This window comes from Pelobates fuscus, chromosome 5 (genome assembly GCF_036172605.1).
Source record: "Pelobates fuscus isolate aPelFus1 chromosome 5, aPelFus1.pri, whole genome shotgun sequence".
Lineage (NCBI taxonomy): Eukaryota > Metazoa > Chordata > Amphibia > Anura > Pelobatidae > Pelobates > Pelobates fuscus.
In genome coordinates, this window is record NC_086321.1 from 113,940,434 (window position 1) to 113,961,361 (window position 20,928).

Sequence of the window (20,928 nt, forward strand, 5' to 3'; positions counted from 1 at the left end):
CATTTAATTATGAGGCAGTTCTAAGAAAGCAAATATTGAAATATAAATGTATAACTCTAATAATATAAACAATAGACATTTTTTAGTTATGTGTTGTGTGCAGATTGTTACAGGTAAACAGTGAAATTCTCTTTCTAATATTTCCAAGGTTAACGTATGCTTCATTCTTGCTTTGGCTGTTCTCTGCTGTAAGGGTGATTGAAGACCCTAACATGAATTAATTAGCTGACATTCTAACTGCTCGCTTTTTCTGCTTTGCAAGATAGACCTAGAATTCAAAACAATAATGGATGCAGAGGTCTCAAGGAGATACTGTGTTCTCCTGGATTATTTTCATGCACGTTTGTGATAACAGATGGCCAGATTTTGTACAGACAGACAGACTGTGCGGGTGAATGCAAGCAATCAGCGATACTGGACATGACAAATTCAATTAAAACTAGAAATCTATATACTTCTTCATCCTGCAACTGGGTGCTTCAATCTTGGTTCCATCAATCATTACAATAAGCTTTGTGACTTGCACCTAGCATTCGGCATAGAGAAAGCTTAGTGAGAAGAGGAATTATGGATTATGATATGAACTGCTAAATCTTTAATATAAATTTAAAAGAAAAACTAACATCTCATGAAAAAGGGTTCACACACGGCATAGTATCAATGTTCTATTCAATGGTGAAAATTCCAGAGAAGTGACAGTCCTCCTTTCAGTAATTCAACAGATTGTGTATTGATTTCATCACTTGGTGGCTTCTTACTAATTACTTGCTAATTATTACCTGTGCACTGGGTTCTTACTGTTTAAATCTCTTATGTGTAAAGAGAAATCAATTTCTTCCGGCTAGCTATTGTCAGAATCCCTCAGGTGGATCAGAACCCATTTAGACACCTACACCTAGGTGCCTGTAACTTCTCAATAATATTTACCAAAAGCACACCTGGAGCCTTCATATTGTAGTTTTTTTTTAATTTTCTTTTAAAGTGGGGGGCTGAAACTACAGCACAGGAATACCTTAAGGTTAACCTTTTATTGTTTTTGATTGCCAGAAACATAAATAATGTAGTCCCTCAGCCCCCAGATAGAATGTTAATTTCATTTTATAGTCATAGTCTGTTGGCTGACCTCAGACTGAATGACAATAGAGGAAGGAATTGTTGCCTCAAGTGACTACCCTACATAATGACCAGGCCTTGCGAGTGTTGTAGAGCCTAGATAACCCAGTTAAATGAAGAAATGTTAAGGTTAGAAGTGTAGAAGGTATTGGTACTGTAAAAATGTATTTCTCTCTCTCTCTCTCTCTCTCTCTCTCTCTCTCTCTCTCTCTCTCTCTCTCTTTGTTAATTTCTGGAGACTGTTTACTTCTTTTTTTCATTAGCAAGTTAAAGGGATACATCTTGATGGAGTGTTTTGGGTTCTTTATTATAACAAGCCTCCCAACCAACTCTGAGAGAGTTGTTCCATGGTGTCCCACTTTTGTGGACAGCAGGAAACTGCCCAAAAAAGTGAAGCACGAGTCATTAGATGTGCTTGCTCTACACTCTGTGCACTAGGACCATGTAGTGAGTACTGAAACAGTGCTCCCTGCATGGTGTTACTTAAGTGGGCTTGCCTGATTGATTGGTAGGCCGCCTGGTGCATTCATGCCTGGCTGACATGCTAGTAGTTTGGACGGTCCAACCCCCTTTCTGGTCAGGTGTGCCCCCTTTGGGCCTTTGGGCCAAGCCAGTGATGCAATCACATAACTGGCTGCCCCCTCTACCCTCTCCCACCGGTGTCCTGCTTCTGAGGGACACAGATGTTGGGGGGCGGGGGGTGTCATGCTCTTGTAATAAAGATCAGCAACTTTTTAAAGTATAATTTTAAAATGCAATGAGTGTCATTAAGCGGTTTCATTTACATTTATTTTTAATTTTTTTTTAGTCTCTGTCTGCGGACTCAAGTGTGTATATATACACATTTATTTTAAGATTGCTATTTCTTTTTCTTTCCACAATTTGCCTTTATGCAAGCAATATAATTTTGATTACTTGAGTATTGTTTTACAACATACATTGATTGATGTTTACTTTTGAACATCTACAACGATGGCAGTTGCTTAAACAAAGCAATATTATGGTAGTATAGTACAGCTTGTTTCCTTTGAAGCATTAAAGTGTTGCTCTGTTTCAGTTTGGGCTTATATGAAAAAAAAAAATATCTTTTTCTCCTGCCCTGAATATTTCTCTGTGGGTGTCTCCACAAGGTGATTAGACCGAGCAGGAGCTCTCATCGCTAGTCTACAAGTAGAATCAACTGTCAGAAATGTAGGTTTTCTGAGATAAATATGCTTTATTTATTTTTTTGCTGTTCTGTATTATAAATGGTTACACTGCTGACGTTCAACCTATACACTTCCAGATATGCGTTAAATTTGCTTCAATCCTATATTTTCTGATTGCTCATTCTTTTAAAATTTTGTTTTAATTCCATGCTAATTAAATGCCAAAGAAGGCATTCCAAATCACTTGTGATAGAAACATAAATGTTTGATTTATTAAAACCTGTAAGTACATCTATAAGGGCAGATTTGTCAAGGATATATGTTGTCATATGAACAGAATTCTCTTAATCACCCTGAAGGTTTGTGTGAGCATAGGAGATGTAAAAGTCTGCCTCTTGCTTCCTTAATGTTATTTGGAATAGGCCAGCTGGTAGTCTAAAACTGTACAATATGTTCTATTTAGAGCTGTCAGAAGCCATAACCCATCTTCCTGATACAAAATGAATTTAAAAAGAAGTATGGCAGGGGTCTCCAATACTCCACCAGCTTTCTCGTCCCCCCCCCCATCCCCCCCATCTAAAGTGAATTGTTCAAGATTTTAGTTAAAAGGTCAGTCTCAGCAGTATAGCAACTTTGCATTATTGAGAATGCCTTGAAACTGAATTGATTTGTGCAAGAAAATAAAAAATAATCACTGCAGTTGCCACCCCCACACAGCTGTCAATCACGCAGATGGGATGTTCGTCATGCGGAGTTCTCTACTCCTCTGAGAGCAGAACTGCAAATCACATATGCAGTCTATTGCTTATGCATTAGAACTAGAGGGTGATTATTGTTTAAAACGAGTGCTACTCAATGATTCCTTAGTTTTTGGGGAAATCCTGAAATAGTGGGTGCCAGTTTCCATATTAACCAGGGAGGACTCAAAAGAGTGCTCTTCCACATGTGTGAGGTAATGGTTTAATATACTTGGAAAATACCACACAATGTTTCTGTTACTTCCTTTCTCGGTAGGAAGATGATACTATTAACATCCTGCCCATGGCATAGCTTGGCATAGCAGCCTCTGTCCATCCTGTGCAAAAGAGCCAGAATTCTTCTGTTGTGCATTTAACAGTTGCCACGTGTAAGAATGGAAATGAGGGAAGGAAGCCACATTTACCTGAAGCCAGGAAAAGTAATAAACACATTACACGTCTTAGCCAGTTCTAATAAGTAGCCCGTTATTATGCTTGGAACCTTACCTCCTGCACATATTGTGACAGAGGAGAAGATTCATTATTTGGCACCTCTCTTATTATGAGGGGGCTTCCATACTAAACAGAGCTCTCCAGGCCCCATTAACCCCTACCGTGGCTTGGGTAATATGATGTGAAATTCTGTATTGGCCCCACAACTTTTGATGGCAATGGTGAGCTGAGAGCATAATCAGACAAGATTAATAAAACTTAAAAACAAAACCTATTTACTTTATTAAATGAAGATCTTTATTTGAAAGGACCAGTCTTTTGTTTAATTTGAGATTACTCTCAAATACCATAAAGTCAATTGTGGGAACTCTTGTGTTTTTCTCCTTGTTTATATAGTTCGTTTGTTTTTTAACCATTTCAAATATTTATTTGCTATGCTGTTTGTCTGTTTTTTTTTAGTTAACTACACTTGGAAATCTCACACCTGCCAGTACCGTGTTCTTCTGCTGTGACATGCAAGAAAGATTCCGACCCGCAATCAAATATTTTGGAGACATAATCAGTGTAGGACAAAGATTGGTAAGCGCTCACGTGACAGTTATCACAGATTAGGATAATGGAGATCAAAAACTTTGAATGTGTTTATGGACCGCCATTTAAAATGTTTTTTTTTTGTTTATTTTATTTTAGCTCCAAGGTGCACGCATTTTAGGAATCCCAGTTATTGTTACAGAACAGTATCCCAAGGGACTTGGAAGTACTGTTCAAGAACTTGATCTTACAGGGGTGAAACTTGTTGTGCCAAAAACAAAATTTTCCATGGTCTTGCCAGAAGTGGAAGCAGCATTAGCAGAAATCCCTGGAGTTCGTAGTGTTGTTTTATTTGGAGTGGAGGTATAAACAAATATATTTTATCTTTTTATCTTTGTGTTTTTTTTGGGTTTTTTTTTTTAACAACTTTTCTTTCTTCCCTTTGGTGCCCATTTCTGACAGGTGAAAATAGCTGGAAATTCCACGTAAAATTCACAGTAGAGGCCAAAATAGCCAAACTGATAATAAATTTGCCTTTTAAAAAAAAAAAAAATAAAAAAAATGTTTTTTATTATCTCTCCAGTTCAACTAGATGTGCCTATTTTTTTAAAAAATGTAATTTGAATTTCTAGCAAGTCTCACTTTAGTGAATAAGCCTGTCAATATTTTATGGCCAAATATGTCAACAATTTGGTTTCTCTCCTGGTTTATATAAACAAAATCTTAAACCTAAACGCTGACACGATTATTTCACCTTAAAATAAAATGACACATTCAGATATGGTTCATTTAAATTTGATTTTACTTTTCCATTATTTATAATATATTGTTATACATTTTAAAATAATTTTTACATCATCTTGTTTTAAAGTGTATTACTTATGAACATTGTCCAGAACACTGTATCTTTTCAATAAATGTTGAAATTTCCATGCATTCAGTTATTAAAATTGCTGTTTGTCACTCTGTGCATTAAAAATCTCAGAGCCGAATAAATGTCTGCAATTTCAAATGGATTGTATTGCTTCAGTAAGATTCACGTTGAAGTAGTTCAAACCATTTCAACGAAACTGCAATCAAACTGCAAATGAATTTCCTGGCTAAAATAAACAAACAATGCCACTAATGTTAAGAGTAGATTTTGGAAGGATTTACATTTGAGGTACCCTTATAGGATTAAGGTGAGGGGAGGGGGTTTGGGTGGGATTAACCCCTTAAGGACCAAACTTCTGGAATAAAAGGGAATCATGACGTGTCAGACATGTCATGTGTCCTTAAGGGGTTAAGGTGATATAAGATTAGGAAGGTTTATAGAGTTTTAAGTACAATTCCCCAGGACTGTATTTTGTGAATGAGAACAACCACATTAAGGTAATTCAGTTGCAATGTACTTGTGAGTAGCTAAATCTTATAGAGATTTGTCTGATTTCAATAACCAAAATTGCCTTTTGTCAATAGCCGAATATATTAAAACAGCTGCGTTTTGTTACTAAATGGTAGAGGTTTGGGATTTGGTGAATAGACTCCTATACATGTATTTCTTGTAAATTACTGATTTGTGTAGCATTTACTATTTATAACAAGCTATTCAGGTTATTAATTTTCTACATTTGTTTTTTTTTTTTCCAATCATCCTTGATTAGACTCATGTGTGCATTCAGCAAACTGCATTAGATCTGATCGGTAGAGGTGTGGAAGTTCACGTTGTGGCTGATGCCTCTTCATCAAGAAGCATGATGGATAGAATGTTTGCCTTGGAGGTAAGATCAAAGGGCTTAAATAATTTGTATTTGTTCATCATATTTGTTTTATTTCGCTTATAAACAAGCAAATTAAGAACAGTCTCTCTATAGTCACAAACGTCATATTTCTTGTGGTCTTTTGCACCACTCATTATTGACAAAACAATGGACTACATTTCAATCCAATTTCATACACTGGCTTTTGTGACTTAATAGTGACTTTTTTTCTTTTCTTCCAGTATCCAGCATCATTTATCAAAGTGGTCATAATCCCGATTTTACTAATGCTTTCATGCTGGAAATGCTGCTAAAGTTTGAAAACCTTGTCTTAAAACCTAAACTGATCTTATTTTTAATTTTGTGATGTTTGCTCAATAGGCCACCAAGAATTTGTGCTTAGCAAAAAAAGTTAAATCTTCAGGCTTTGCTAATATATTACATAGTCAAGGTTGCAGGTAGCCAAGTGCATTGATGATGCTATTATGTGAAAGATGTGTCATTAACCTATTATGTTCTATATGCATACTGAATTGTGTGTGTTGTTTGTGTTCTTCTAAACAGATATTTCAGATATTCCCGTGGTCAGGGCCGGACTGGGACAAAAGTTCAGCCCGGGCAATTAAAGGCAGAGCAGCCCACTATTAGGGGCGCGGCCAGAAAGGGGGCATGTCATGTCACCACCATTGACACGCACACCCCCTTCCCCCCCACCAAATGAGTATGTTAATGTGACGCTCCTCCAGAGGATCCAGTGCTCCTGGCTGAAGTAAATGCCATGAGTTTTTTTGGGGGGGGGGAAAGGGAGATTGAGTTTGTGCAGCATTTGCTGGCGATTTGTCTCTGGTGTCCTCAATAGTAGGATACCAGAGATCAAAACAGGAACCGGGCTGTTAAAGAGTGTTGTGCATGTGTGGGGATGTTCCTTGTGTTGTTGTATATTTTTGGACGTTGCATGTGTGTAGAGCAATTGTGTGTGTGTGTGTGTGTGTGAGAAGGGGTCTGTTTGTGGCGTACTGCATGTGGCTGTAGTGTGTATGTAGGGGTATAGAGTGTAAAAGAATAGAGAGGTAGTGGTGTGGGATAAATCCCCACCAATATCTCTAGAGAGGTTACAGGGGCTATTAGGGGCTTGACCCCAGGGCTCGAGTCCTGCAGGAACGCGTGGGAACGGCGTTCCCGCACTTTTTTCAAAGCAGGAACGCCGTTCCCTTTAGAAGTCCTGCAGGACCTGCCCTTTGTAGCAGAGGGGAGCCGACTTAGCAGCAGGGGGCAGGCTCCCAGCAGGAGAGGGAAATTGGAAGAGCTTGCGTCTCAAATTAGGCAGGGGGGACAAGCCTGCATTGAATGACACCTGGCTAGTCACCAGCATGCAATTAATGACCCCAGCACTGGACCCACCTCCTGTCACCAGTGAGCACACAGCCCCCCCTGAGCATTAAACTTATTGTACAGCACCCCTCCCACTCACCATGGGACAGGGCCAGGGCAACTGCAGCATCTGAGGGGTAAGTCACTGATAACTATGGACTGTCCTGGTCTAATAGATCTTGTTTTATTAGTTATAACATCCCATTACCATAGGCCTCACTAATCTTTATAACTGGCATCAGAAGGATCTTACCGAGATTTACTGCATCTTATCTCTGACTGGGGTCAGTTCACCTTTTAAGGATTAAATCCTCCATCAATTTTTGCAGAATTGTGTATAAGATATAGAACATCATTTTTTTTTTCTTAGTAACTTTATGTTGGGGGGAAATACTGATACAGTCCTGCTGTTGTGTCCTGTGTTATACAGCATTTCTTTTGAACAATTTATTTCTTGGTCTATTAACCTCTGCAGTGCTGGGGGTAAGTGCATTGCAGACAGTAAGTGCATTGCAGACAGTAAGTGCATTGCAGACAGTAAGTGCATTGCAGACAGTGCGTGCATTGCAGACAGTGCGTGCATTGCAGACAGTGCGTGCATTGCAGACAGTGCGTGCATTGCAGACAGTGCGTGCATTGCAGACAGTGCGTGCATTGCAGACAGTAAGTGCGTGCATTGCAGACAGTAAGTGCGTGCATTGCAGACAGTAAGTGCGTGCATTGCAGACAGTAAGTGCGTGCATTGCAGACAGTAAGTGCGTGCATTGCAGACAGTAAGTGCGTGCATTGCAGACAGTAAGTGCGTGCATTGCAGACAGTAAGTGCGTGCATTGCAGACAGTAAGTGCGTGCATTGCAGACAGTAAGTGCATTGCATGGCTTGTTTGCACCCAATGTCTGCATGCAGTTGGTGTATATGCAGAGCAAGGCTGCAGACTGCAATCAGACAATATATTTAATCTTAAAAGTATGTATGTGTGACATATCCGAGTAAATAATGCGAAACATGACTGCTGTTTATCTCACTATGCACAGCTTGGGTGCTTTTAACCAACACACACAGCCACAATATGCATAAATGTTTACATATTCACCGTGCTCCCTTATCATGTGAGCTATTCAAATGTTTGTGTGTGTCTGTCACATATAGCAATAACTGTATTTTTATATATGCTTTCCAAAATGGCTTTATATTTTTTTCTATTATTTGTAGTGAGTTGTAAGCTCAGGTTGATGTTCATAGGGGGTATGATATATCCTAAAAAAAAAAAAGTGTACACCAGATTTATTGAATGCTCTGCAGTTAGAAGCTAGCACATTGTATGTATATGTGTGTATATATATATATATGTATGTCTGTCTGTGTGTGAATATGTCTGTGTACCAGTATATCTGTGTGTGTGCAAGTATGTCTGTGTGTGTGCAGGTATGGTCACTGAATATGGCTGGAGCTATGATTTCAAGTCGAAAGAATCCATGTGGTGTCAGTGGCTGGTGAAGAGACTTGCTGAGACACTAAGACTCATCCCTCTCCTTTGTGGAGAAATCTCTCTGACAGGCATTGATTGTGTCTAGGCTATCTGCAAGGCCTCCATGTCTCTGCGTATTTAATTACTATGTGTGTTGTCTCTCTGTAATTGTAAGCACCCAATGGTTATCTCATTAGTCTTTTTGATATGACAATCTTTGAGCAAATCTACATTTTACTATTGACATAAAATTGTGCACTTATGCTGCATGACACACAAATGTTCTTCTATGTCTGATACTGACGCTTGTTAGCTTAGAACCTTTGCATAGACTGCTAATATGTGATGTGAGTAGGTAATCTGGGAAGATTCCAAACCCCTGGGAAAGTGGGAAGGGTGGGTGGTAAGTGCTTAGTAAAAAAAAAAAAATGGAAGGTATTGAAGTGGATTGTGATGTCAAGCCTCTCAGAGCTTGTTGGATGTGGCGGGGAAAATGGAAGGTATTGCTTGGAGTGGATTGTGATGTGACAAGAATCTAGTAGAAACTCCATAATATGTTAACAGACAAAAAACCTAACCTTTCTAAAATAAAGATTCATGGGTCAGAAACACAAACACACACAGTGTCATAGGCAGAGACACACACACACACAAAGCCAGCACACTCGTTTTCACTCTCTCTCTCACTTACAAACAGTATGGGCTGGCCTGGAGGGGAGAGCATTGGCACTGAAGTCTCTTGTGTGTAATAGTTGGGGAAACAGGGACTCCTTCCTGCTTCCCCCTCAGTGTGCTGCCGTAACCAGGAAACCGGTAGATACTGCATTTAGCTCCGCTCCTGCTGCCAATCTATTTCTGCCTCCGCTGCCACAGGCAGTCACACACAACCCCTTACTTGAAGCCAGCTTTTAAAACTCTGCACTGTCAGCCCCTGTGTATGTGCCCGGCACCCCTGCTGCCATGATGCTCTGTGTGGCCGCACAGCTTGCAAACCCCGAAGGCCGGCCCTGTGACAAGAAAAGTCCTTCATATCTAGTATGTTATCTAGACTATATATATAATATGTGTGTTTGTGTCAGGCGTTTATCATACGTTTCCTTCTGTCTTTGTGGTTTCCATTTTTTATATTTTGTTAAAGAAACACTATAGTCACCTAAATTACTTAAGCTAAATAAAGCAGTTTTAGTGTATAGATCATTCCCTTGCAATTTCACTGCTCAATTCACTGTCATTTATGAGTTAAATCTCTTTGTTTCTGTTTATGCAGCCCTAGCCACACCTCCCCTGGCTATAATTGACCGAGCCTGCAGGGGAAAAAAAACTGGTTTCACTTTCAAACAGATTTAATTTACCTTAAATAATTGTATCTCAATCTCTAAATTGAGCTTTAATCACATACAAGAGGATCTTGCAGGGTCTAGCAAACTATTAACATAGCAGGGGATAAGAAAATCTTAATTAAACAGAACTTGCAATAAAGAAAGCCTAAATAGGGCTCTCTTTACAGGAAGTGTTTATGGAAGGCTGTGCAAGTCACATGCAGGGAGGTGTGACTAGGGTTCATAAACAAAGGGATTTAACTCCTAAATGGCAGAGGATTGAGCAGTGAGACTGCAGGGACATGTTCTATACACCAAAACTGCTTCATTATAGCTAAAGTTGTTCAGGTTACTATAGTGTCCCTTTAAATAATATGATGCGTGTGAATTTTGGAGATGACTTTGTAAACTGGCACTTTACAAAAAATGTTGCACTGTATTTTCTGAGAAATATATATATGCATACGAGCGTATAATTAAAAACTTTTTTTGGGAGGGGTGGATCTTTAGTGAGTTCCCACACTTTTTTCCCCAGGACTTGACCCCTGCTTGACCCCATATACATAAATAAGACAAAAAAGCAGAGCAATAGGAGCAGGAATCCACTCACTAGATAGTGGGTGGAATCCACTCTCATTCAAAAATACCCCCTTATATAGAAAGTAACATTGGTATGGTAAGAACCTTTATTAAAGAAAATAATAATAAAGTATGGTAAAAATTACCAAAAATAAATGCACTCTAAATGTGTGTAAATAGTGATAAAGTGACAACAAATACCCTAGTTAAAAGTCTTGATAAATTGCTCCTATACACCACCTAGGTAGATAAAAGGGACAGGTGGGTTAATTATATATGAATCTCAAAAAAGGGGTCAAAGAAGAGTCACCAAAGTCCCCTGTAGATGGGTAAAACCACAGTCTGAGCTGGTTCTTATATAGCGCTCAGATTAGTAACTACATAGGTAGAAAATATGGGGTAGTCGGTGCCTGGTAGCAGTTATGGTATCGGTAAACCAAAATGGGACTAGAGTGCAGTCGCTAGTATAGGCGTCCAAGATAGTCCTGTAATAGCCAAGATAGTCCTGTAATATAGTGAACCTCCCTATGGTAGAAGAGACCGAAAACAGAAAAAGTGCTAAATAGAAAAGGAATCCTAGTCAGGGAGGAAAGGGGTTCATCTGTTCCACTCTGAATGAGGGGCAGGGTAAAATGCTCAACTACTCAAGAATATTGGCTCAAACAAGCCAAAATAGTAGCCTCCCAAATATAGACAAAAGGGAACAAGCCATATAGCACCTGAGGACGCCCTAGACTAACTAGCCCAAAAGGAACAATAAAAAACTAACTGCTGCTTCGAGGCAGCCTAACAGTATCCCTCAAAATCTATGTATATACTCCAGCGCATAACAGAACAACTGCAGACATCGTGGGAGCCCAGGTAATAGAAAGTAAAATAAAAAAGAGAAAATATGATTTAAAGGGACTCTGTAGACACCCAGACCACTTCAGCTAATTGAAGTAGTCTGGGTGCTGTGACCCTTTTGCACTTAGTGCTGCAATGTTAAACATTACAGTTCCAGAAAACTCAATGTTTACATTGCAGCTCTAAGTCTTCCCTCTGTGGATGTCTACCAGACAGCAACTAGAGGGCTTCCGAAATCTAAACGGTCTTTTGGTCCGTTATCTCACGGACCTCCAGCGTCAGATTTTCCCCATAGGAAAGCATTGAATAATGCTTTCCGATAGGAAGGTCTAATGCACGCGCGGCTGACATCAGCGGAGGAGCGTGGGCAGAGCCTGACCCAGTGCCGAAGGACATCGACGCTGGATTCAGGTAAGTGACTGAAGGATTTTAACCCCTTCAGCCCCGTGGGAGGAGGAGGGGGGCACTGTAGAGACCTATAGTGCCAGGAAAACCAGATTTGTTTTCCTGGCACTATAGTATCCCTTTAATCTTTGCACTGCTGTTTAACATGTCCAAAAGTTCAGACTCTGCAGACTACATAGCCTGTCCAAGCTATTTCCAGGATTAGACAAGGCTGATGATGTATTGTAAGAGGATTTGCACAAAATGAACAAGCTTGATTATCTTTTCTTCTTTCGGATTGGATTTCTTTATTTTTAATGCACCACATAAAAAAGGTAAGTTTCAACCTGGAATGCCCCTTTTTATTGTTGAAGCAAACTAGCAGTTGATAAATCCTTTTTTTTTTTTTTTTTTTTTTTTATTATAATTATTATCCTTCTGTAAAACATAAAGCTATTTTAAGTTAAGTATGCCTAAATATTTATGGTGTCATTTATCTACTTTTGGGCATTCTATCACATAGGTTTGCGGAATAACCTTTTATGTCAGGCAGCTAAAAACATTTTTTATCTTTGGAGATCTTGAAAAAGCCCGCTGAGTACGGGTGGAACGCGTGGATGAGTTAGAAGCCTTATATGTTATCTTTCCAGGCAGACACCTTTGGCAGTTAAGTGCTTTGTCATCCCTCCATTTGAACTTGCAGCATTTGGGCTAGATCCTTGGACATTTTCTGGATTTCTACTGCACCAAGGGAGTGGTAATACTTTTAGCACACTGCTTATCTGCTACATATCCTGGACTATGTTTGGATCCTTAGATGGAAAGTAAGATTTAAACACCATCTTTTTTACTGCATATGAGTTTTTTAAAGGATTTGGAGTTTCGTTTTTACATGATATTAATAAACTGTGTTGCACTTTCCTTTGCTTGGTTTGTATCTTTGAAGATACGTTACTGTGACCACTGCTGTTAGATACTGCTGTTGGATATCTACGGTGTCCTGATGACAGTGTGTGAATGCACACAGAGAAAAAAACATTCTATTCAAATTACTAGAATGCTTTCTGTGATTTGCCCAATATTTATCACTGCGTGTTATTCATTTTTTTTTCCTTTGATTGATCACCCAACCAGTTACCGTATTTTTCGCTCCATAAGACGCACCTCACCATAAGACGCACCTAGTTTTTAGAGGAAGAAACCCAGAAAAAAAATATTCTGAACAAACTGTCCCATAGTGTTTCTTACTATGGGACAGTTTGTACAGAATATTTTTTTTCTCCCCTGTCCCATAGTGTCCCCCCCTCCCATAGTCTTCTCCTCTCTCCCATAGTCTTCACTCACCCCCTCCCCATAGTCTTCACTCACCCCCTCCCCATAGACTTCACCCACCCCCTCCCCATAGACTTCATCTCCCCCCCTCCCCATAGACTTCATCTCCCCCCCTCCCCATAGACTTCATCTCCCCCCCTCCCCATAGACTTCATCTCCCCCCCTCCCCATAGACTTCATCTCCCCCCCTCCCCATAGACTTCATCTCCCCCCCTCCCCATAGACTTCATCTCCCCCCCTCCCCATAGACTTCATCTCCCCCCCTCCCCATAGACTTCATCTCCCCCTCCCCATAGACTTCATCTCCCCCTCCCCATAGACTTCATCTCCCCCTCCCCATAGACTTCATCTCCCCCTCCCCATAGACTTCATCTCCCCCCCTCCCCATAGACTTCATCTCCCCCCCTCCCCATAGACTTCATCTCCCCCCCTCCCCATAGACTTCATCTCCCCCCCTCCCCATAGACTTCATCCCCCCCTCCCCATAGACTTCATCCCCCCCCTCCCCATAGACTTCATCTCCCCCCCTCCCCATAGACTTCATCCCCCTCCTCCCCATAGACTTCATCCCCCCCCTCCCCATAGACTTCATCCCCCCCCTCCCCATAGACTTCATCCCCCCCTCCCCATAGACTTCATCCCCCCCCTCCCCATAGACTTCATCCCCCCCCCCTCCCCACAGACTTCATCCCCCCCCCTCCCCACAGACTTCATCCCCCCCCCTCCCCACAGACTTCATCCCCCCCCCTCCCCATAGACTTCATCCCCCCCCTCCCCATAGACTTCATCCCCCTCCCCATATTCTTCTCTCCCATACTGTCCCCCTCCCCTTGTCCCATAATTACTTACCTGTCTTGTAGCGTTGGCCGGCAGCACAGGGCGCACCGCGGTAGTGGAACTTGAATTTCATGTTCCGGTTTCCGGCGGGACTGAAAGGAAGTGCGCACTCAGCTTGTGCACACTTCCTTTCAGTCCCGCCGGAAACCGGAACATGAAATTCAAGTTCCACTACCGCGGTGCGCCCTGTGCTGCCGGCCAACGCTGCAAGACAGGTAAGTAAAGCTTCATATTCGCTCCATAAGACGCACAGACATTTCCCCTCACTTTTGAGGGGAAAAAAAGTGCGTCTTATGGAGCGAAAAATACGGTACTTTAATTTTAATGTTCAGTGTTGGTGGTGAATGGTTCAGATCATTTTTACAGGATCAGGCAGCACCCATATACCTGTATGATGCTTATTGGCAATAATATTCATTATTGTGTGATACAACTAATTGAATGATCTTCAAAGCAAAGGGTTAAAAATAAAACCTAAGTGAGAGTTAAATTCAGTAAAAGGCCAGGATCTTGAATGATCCCGACATTTGACTCACTGTGTAGATATGACTTTATGAAATAATCACAAGCTCCTCGGTTACCAAGACCACTTTCTGTGGTCCTACATTATTAATTGTCTTTATGTGTAGGTCTTTCTCTCTCTCTCTCTTTCCGATGAATGAATACATTTAATTGAAGTCCTTTAAAAAAAAAAAAAAAAAAAAAAAAAAAGGATTCTCTTCAACAAGTAACAATTATGTCATCTTTGAACATTAATTTGAGGCCATCCTTGTTTTTCAATAATGTTGCAGGAGCTGTTAAAAGAGCACCTAGTCTCAGTTTTCACCTCAACCAGAAAATAAAATGGAGGGTAAAATGTATTCAGTGCCTTTGTTGATTACCAGTGGAAACCATTTTCAAATTATGCATTGCAAACTAGTGCTTTCAAAAATATGGGGTTGTGTGTCAGTTTTAAAATGCTATAGGTTAATTTTAATATTTGAAATTAAATCTTTGAGGAGGTATTTTTTGATTAGGGGATACATCCATTACACCAAATAAATTAGCACAGAAATGAATACAGATAAGTTATAGTGGGCCAGGTTTGCAGTACTTTTCCCTTTTGAGGTACACTTAATTGCAAAGTTGTATTCTGTAATTCTAATCGTGGAAATTATATTAGGGATCAAGCAGGATAAATTGAAAAAGGTAAAGAATAAAAAGAGGCTGTGTTCTGTCATATGATGACCGTACAGCAAAAGAAAGCGCTAGTCTGACTAAAACATATTTCAAAACATCCAAGAACATTCATGGTGTTGACATTTGACCAAAACGTTGAACAAAAGACGGGCAAAATACTAAAATATGGAGGACACAAGCTGCTTACGTCCAATACACAGGTGATTACTTATAAGCCTGATTTTTTTGAGTGCTTTTGTAGTGGTGGTAGGCTGTGTGTTTGTCATGTTTTGCATTGTATCTGGTTGAAGGACTTCAAGTGTAACCTTTGATGACTCCAGTGATACTGATTGGTTTGTAATGATATTTACAGTACTCTAAATAAGTACTATATTCAACGTACATCCTTCATTTACATGTCTCTAGGATATTTCAAATGAACAGTCACATTTATCTGACATTGATTACTAGCTGATGTGTGGCTGCCTTGATGCACAAGAAGGTCACTTGTGGGCAGACATTGAATGACCCAGCTAAATTGCAATCAATTCTTCTGTTCCATGCCAGTGGCAGTTCTGTGTGCGTAGCCTTTAAATAATTGTAGAGTAATGGCAAATTAAATCGAATAACACTGTGCTGACATTTACAGAAAAGGACTTCAGGCGGCATTCATATAAACAGTAGCATGTGGGTTCTGTTTATATAATTTTAAATTCTTGCTGATGTGGCCTAAATATGTTTGAGAAAGCTTGGTAACAAATGGTGTAGTGATAACATTTTCTCATTTTGTAGTCTATATAGTTTATACAAGACAGGAACATCGTTATCCTAGAGGTTCTCTTTGAAACATTTTGTCTCGCTTGCTTGTTTGTCTTTTTTTATGATGTACCGTTGCCAAATGAAAAGCAATCCTTCAGTTTAAGTGGACTTCACTGTCCAAATTGAGGTCCAGTTGCTTTTTGTTTTGGGAAAGGAACTAGACTGTGAACAGTGTCTTCTTTGCAAATGAAAAAAAATGTTTGGACAAGAGCATACATAAATATTAATATATTTGCATTTGAAATGTGCATTTTTTTTGTATTGGATTAAAGTGTACAGAAACATGGCATTTAAACCTGCAAGGGGATTAATACAACAGGAGTCTAAAGTTTTGCGCAGGGAGCATATTAATGTCTACTCTCTTGCCCCCGTCTAAAACTACTTTGCGTCCCTCCAAAACTACTTTGGGTTTTAAAATTAGTTGATTATAACTTTGCAAGACTAATGATTGACAACCTCCTCTGTGGCACTGAAAGGGTGCCCATATCCAGTTCAGCTAGGCTTGCTAGCTAGCAATGACAGCACAAATAAAAAGGGAAGTTTCTATAAAATAAATGAATACTTGCTGTATCCAGCAGTAGGTTTGTCACTTATTAGATAATGCAGGAAGTTTATCAATTCTGAATTATGGCGGGGAGAATATACCAAGTGTTTCCTGACATTATGTGGATGTTGAAAAGTTCTATGGTAAAATTGATCAATTACAGCAGTTTCCTTTTGGGATCCCAGCAGTGGTTGGCAAATTGGAAATAACACGTAATGGCGGGCAACACACTCAAGCCCTGGCCAAGGGAATAAAGAATTGATAACCACTCATTCTTGTGTTTATTAGTCTTCCATCCTTGGCAAGAGCTATCAGCAAGGGCTATAGAGCAGCTTATATACCCTAAACATTAGCGGTAGAAGGGGGTTATGGCAAATCGTCCTGCATTAATACAGGCACATTTGTTGTGCTGTGCCTCTTTCATGTAAGGGGAACAAATGGCTTATTACTGTGATTCTATTCATTTATACTTCCATGAATCTCAATAGCTGTTGTAAACACTGATCAGTATAAAAATTAAGTTTGTATTTTTTTTTTTTTTTTTACTATGACATTCACCAATTTTGGAAAACGAAGGTGTAGTTACTATATCATAGCAAACCTCCCAACAGACACTAGGACCATGCAGGAAGCACTTCGGCAGCACTCCCTGCGTTCTCAAGAAGGCTGATGACTGGTCAAACAGCCTGTTAGTTGGCTGGCCGAACAAAAATTGCAATGCCACAGCAAAAATACCCCCAAAAAGGCAGACAAAGTAGTAGCTACACTACGAAATAAGACAATTACCATGCAACGAGACATAGACATAGAGTTGGATGGCTGGGGTATGCACAAACGTGTTGAAAACCGCATGTTGTGTATGCATAAAACCGAAGTCCTTCACAGTTTGAAGATGTGATAAGAATACTTTGTTTTTCCTTTAAAGCTAATTTACAGGAAAACTTATCTGAATTTAGGCATGAAATCACTGATAACTGAAAGAGAACTGCATATCTGTCGCAGTCTACAGGAGAACATGCAGTTGCCCATAATTGTTTAGTCGACAAAGTCCTAGAGGTCAAAAAATCAAATCAAACTGATGTTATTTAAACCCGTAGGTATGAAGGATTGTAGCCATAGAAAACCATCAGAATATGACAAAATGTTTAAACCTCTAAGCTGTTTGCATACTGACATACCTTTACATTCGCTCATGTCTGGGGTTACTTGGCAAGATTTTTTGATTGGCAGAGCTCACCAGCTCCTGAAGCCTAAATCCTTGCCTTCCTTGGGAATAAGAGATGTCCTTTAAACGAACGGAAGCCTATATTACAGGCGAAACGCGTCTTGCTACCCTAAGTGGACTTTTTACTCAGCTATCCTAAGAGGTTCAATTCATTAGCAGTTTTATACTTCTTTATTTATATTTTATTCACTACCATATTTTATCATTAAAAGGAATTATTATTTAGCCAAATATTTCTGGTGTAAATCCTTTTTTGAAGCTGCCAAAGAACACAGCATCAACTACTTTACTTGTAGGGAGTGGGATCCCTTCAAACTATCCCACAGGTGTTTATACTGAGCCATATTCATCTGGCTCTGTCCTTGTGAGTACTGAATGATGTTGCACTAGGTGCTTGTCAATACCTTTTTGTTTTCACAGTTATCCCATTTTATCTTTGCACATTTTATCTGTACCCAGGAACCAAAGATACTCCACCTATTGTGTATGTATACCTTTAAACGATCAACTACTTTTATATCAAATATGCCATTTTACACTAGGATAAAGTTGGTATTGCCTTACTTATTGCCAAAGAAGAATTACCTGAAAGGTTTCACCAACTGCTTGAAAAAATTCACATACTTGATTGACATATACCGAAAACACTTATTGAAAAATACAAAATAACATAATATGACATTGCAGGCATTAGTATGTAGAATTATTAAGGAGTAGACATATGCAGAGTGCCCATAAAACAAACATATGCACTAAACTAAATCTAGAATGACCACAGGAAAGTCCTTTTGAAAAGACTGGTGCATTAGTTGAGTATTGTATAAACCCCATTAATCCCCTCTGATGAGCCTTGTGGCGAAACGCGAGTGTCAGGGGCTCTTGGTACTCCCTTCATCACTGTTGTTTGGTTATCAGAAACTACAATGATCCTGTTCTGCCATGCTTGGGGGCACTATTGATTTGGTTTTAATACATATATAGAGATTTTTTTTTCACTAGTATGGGTGATAGAGCCTTAGTAGCTTTTTTGTAGCCAGAGGAACTATTCGATATCTAGCTACTTTCTTTTGAATGCAGTGAGGTGCCCTTAAAGGCACAGCAGGAATTTTCAGGACATTATACCTTTTTTATAACTATTTCTGCAGACATCCTGACTGAACTGTATATTGGATACCTTTTTGTTTCCTTTTGATTGAGGTTCCCTGTACTGCACAATTCTGAGAGGTAGCAACAACTGTAGTTTCTCTTAACTTGCAGCCCCTTAGTGGCTGTACTTTGGCAGGATAGCATTGCCTACAAAGTTATCTTGCAGTTTTATTGTAATATGTATGTCATATTGACCTTTTTTTTTTTCTTCACTTTTCTTTTTAGTTATTTAGTAATTTTTGGAACACACCCAATAATTTGTCTTTACACATTTTTATGTATTTATTTTGTTTTGAGATGTACATACTTGTCAATTGCATGCACCTTAGCTGATGTTCCACTTTATGTGTACAAGAGATTGCTTGGGAGCTATCTAGAGTAGCGGTACCCAACCCATTCCTCAAGTACCCCCTACCAATCCAGGATATAGGGGTTACCCAGTTGTCTCTAAGGTGCGTTTAGAAATATAAAAAACAAAAAAACACCACAGGGTAATCCCTAAATCCTGTACTCGTAGGGGGTACCTGAGGACTGGGTTGGGAACACCTGATCTAGAGGATCTCCTTTGAAGTTATGATCTTTTATAAGTATACAGCAATTTGTGGAACACAATCCGTTATTTGTCTCTAAACATTTCATTTTAAGTAATTGGCTGTGCATGTTCGTATCTGCATGTACATTTACATATTAGTAGTTTCTGATTCATTTCTATCAATTAATAGTATCTTTGAGGCAATTTATAAAAAAAAAATAAAAAAAAATTTTGGATGATGTTCCACTTTTTATGTATAAGACTACTTGGTTCCACTTGATGGTTATCTCACTAATGTCCTTCAATAACACTCCATTTTCTTTAGTTCTATTGTTTCAGATGCAGTTAGGGGTTAATGCTAACCCCTATTAGGAATGTTGTTTTAAAGATCTAGCTCAATCTATTTGGCCTAATATAACAAAGAAAAAGATCTAGCACAATCTCTTTGGCTTAATGTAGCAAAGAAGAATTGAACACACACCATGTATAGTTTAGTGATTAAACCCTTGAGTAGAAAGTGATCAAAAGATGAGTATTGAAGTGGAAAGAAAATACTGTTTACTCCGCTTTTTGCATCTCCACCAATGTGTATTAGTACCATCCCAAAGAACACATTATTTGTTTTGATTCACCACCCTTTTTTTTTTTACTGTAATTAGTGTATTAGTGTATTTCTTATTCTTGTTACTAACCCCACTTTTATAACTTTGTATCACTATCCTGTTAGTGCGCAAAATCAACCACAATGACTTTGGTTATTTCGCAGTACACAATCTCAGTATTCTGCAGAGTGTGCATATGTATAAAATATAATACACTAATCATGATTGTACATTACATAAACTTGCTTATAAAGTACTCCATATTTTGGTGTATGCTAATCTAATGATAGCTTTTATGAGGTTAACCCACTTTACAGAATATCCTATTAGCAATTGAACCCCTTCACTACAAAGTTGTTTGCAGGAAAATCACCCCCCGAATCCAAGTAATTTGGGTGTCCTGGAAAATAATGTTTGAATGGTTTTTGTTTATTTTTTTGTTCCAGGATATTTCAGTCATGTTGACATGTTGCCACACGCACACACACACACATACACAAACTGATACATATATACACTGTAATACATATGCAAATATATAGTTTGATTACATGCTCAGCTATACATACATACTCTGATATGCAAACACACTAATATAGAGCATGAGTCTGTGGTGGTGATCTGACATCATGAGTGTGTGGGGCAGGGGGGTTATGTGACCAGATGAGTGTGTGTGTATGTATAGATAGTATTTGAGGAGGCTGTATTTCCCTGTTCAGCCTTCCTGCACATTGCTGCTTGTTTTGTTAGTATGTGAATCACCTTCTTCAGCTCTTTCTCCCTCAGCCACCTTCTGCTTGCTCTGTGTGAGGTTGGATGTCACTGAGTGTGTGTGCAGGCTGCTCCTCTGCTGTTTTCACTCGGAGCTCATATTACATCCCCCTCTGAGTTCTATGTGAAGACAGTCAAAAGTGATTGAATTTCTGACTTCCCCCAATCCTCCTCCCTTTCAGCTGCTGTATCTATGGCAGAAGGAGAGATTAATTCAATCAGTCACAGTCAGTCTGTATTCATCTCTCTGAAGTTCATAACATAGCGCCTTCAC

General features: G+C 39.4%; 1 protein-coding gene across 2 annotated transcripts in view; it reads left to right on the forward strand.

The window, feature by feature from the left end:
• ISOC1 (isochorismatase domain containing 1) overlaps positions 1-20,928 on the forward strand; it is a 38,595-nt gene that overhangs the window by 17,083 nt on the left and 584 nt on the right. For both annotated transcript variants that reach the window (XM_063454160.1, XM_063454161.1), the window contains exons 2-4: positions 3,911-4,030; positions 4,142-4,345; positions 5,626-5,742. In XM_063454160.1, coding sequence (XP_063310230.1) covers positions 3,911-4,030; positions 4,142-4,345; positions 5,626-5,742 — 441 coding nt within the window. The remainder of the gene's footprint in view (positions 1-3,910; positions 4,031-4,141; positions 4,346-5,625; positions 5,743-20,928) is intronic.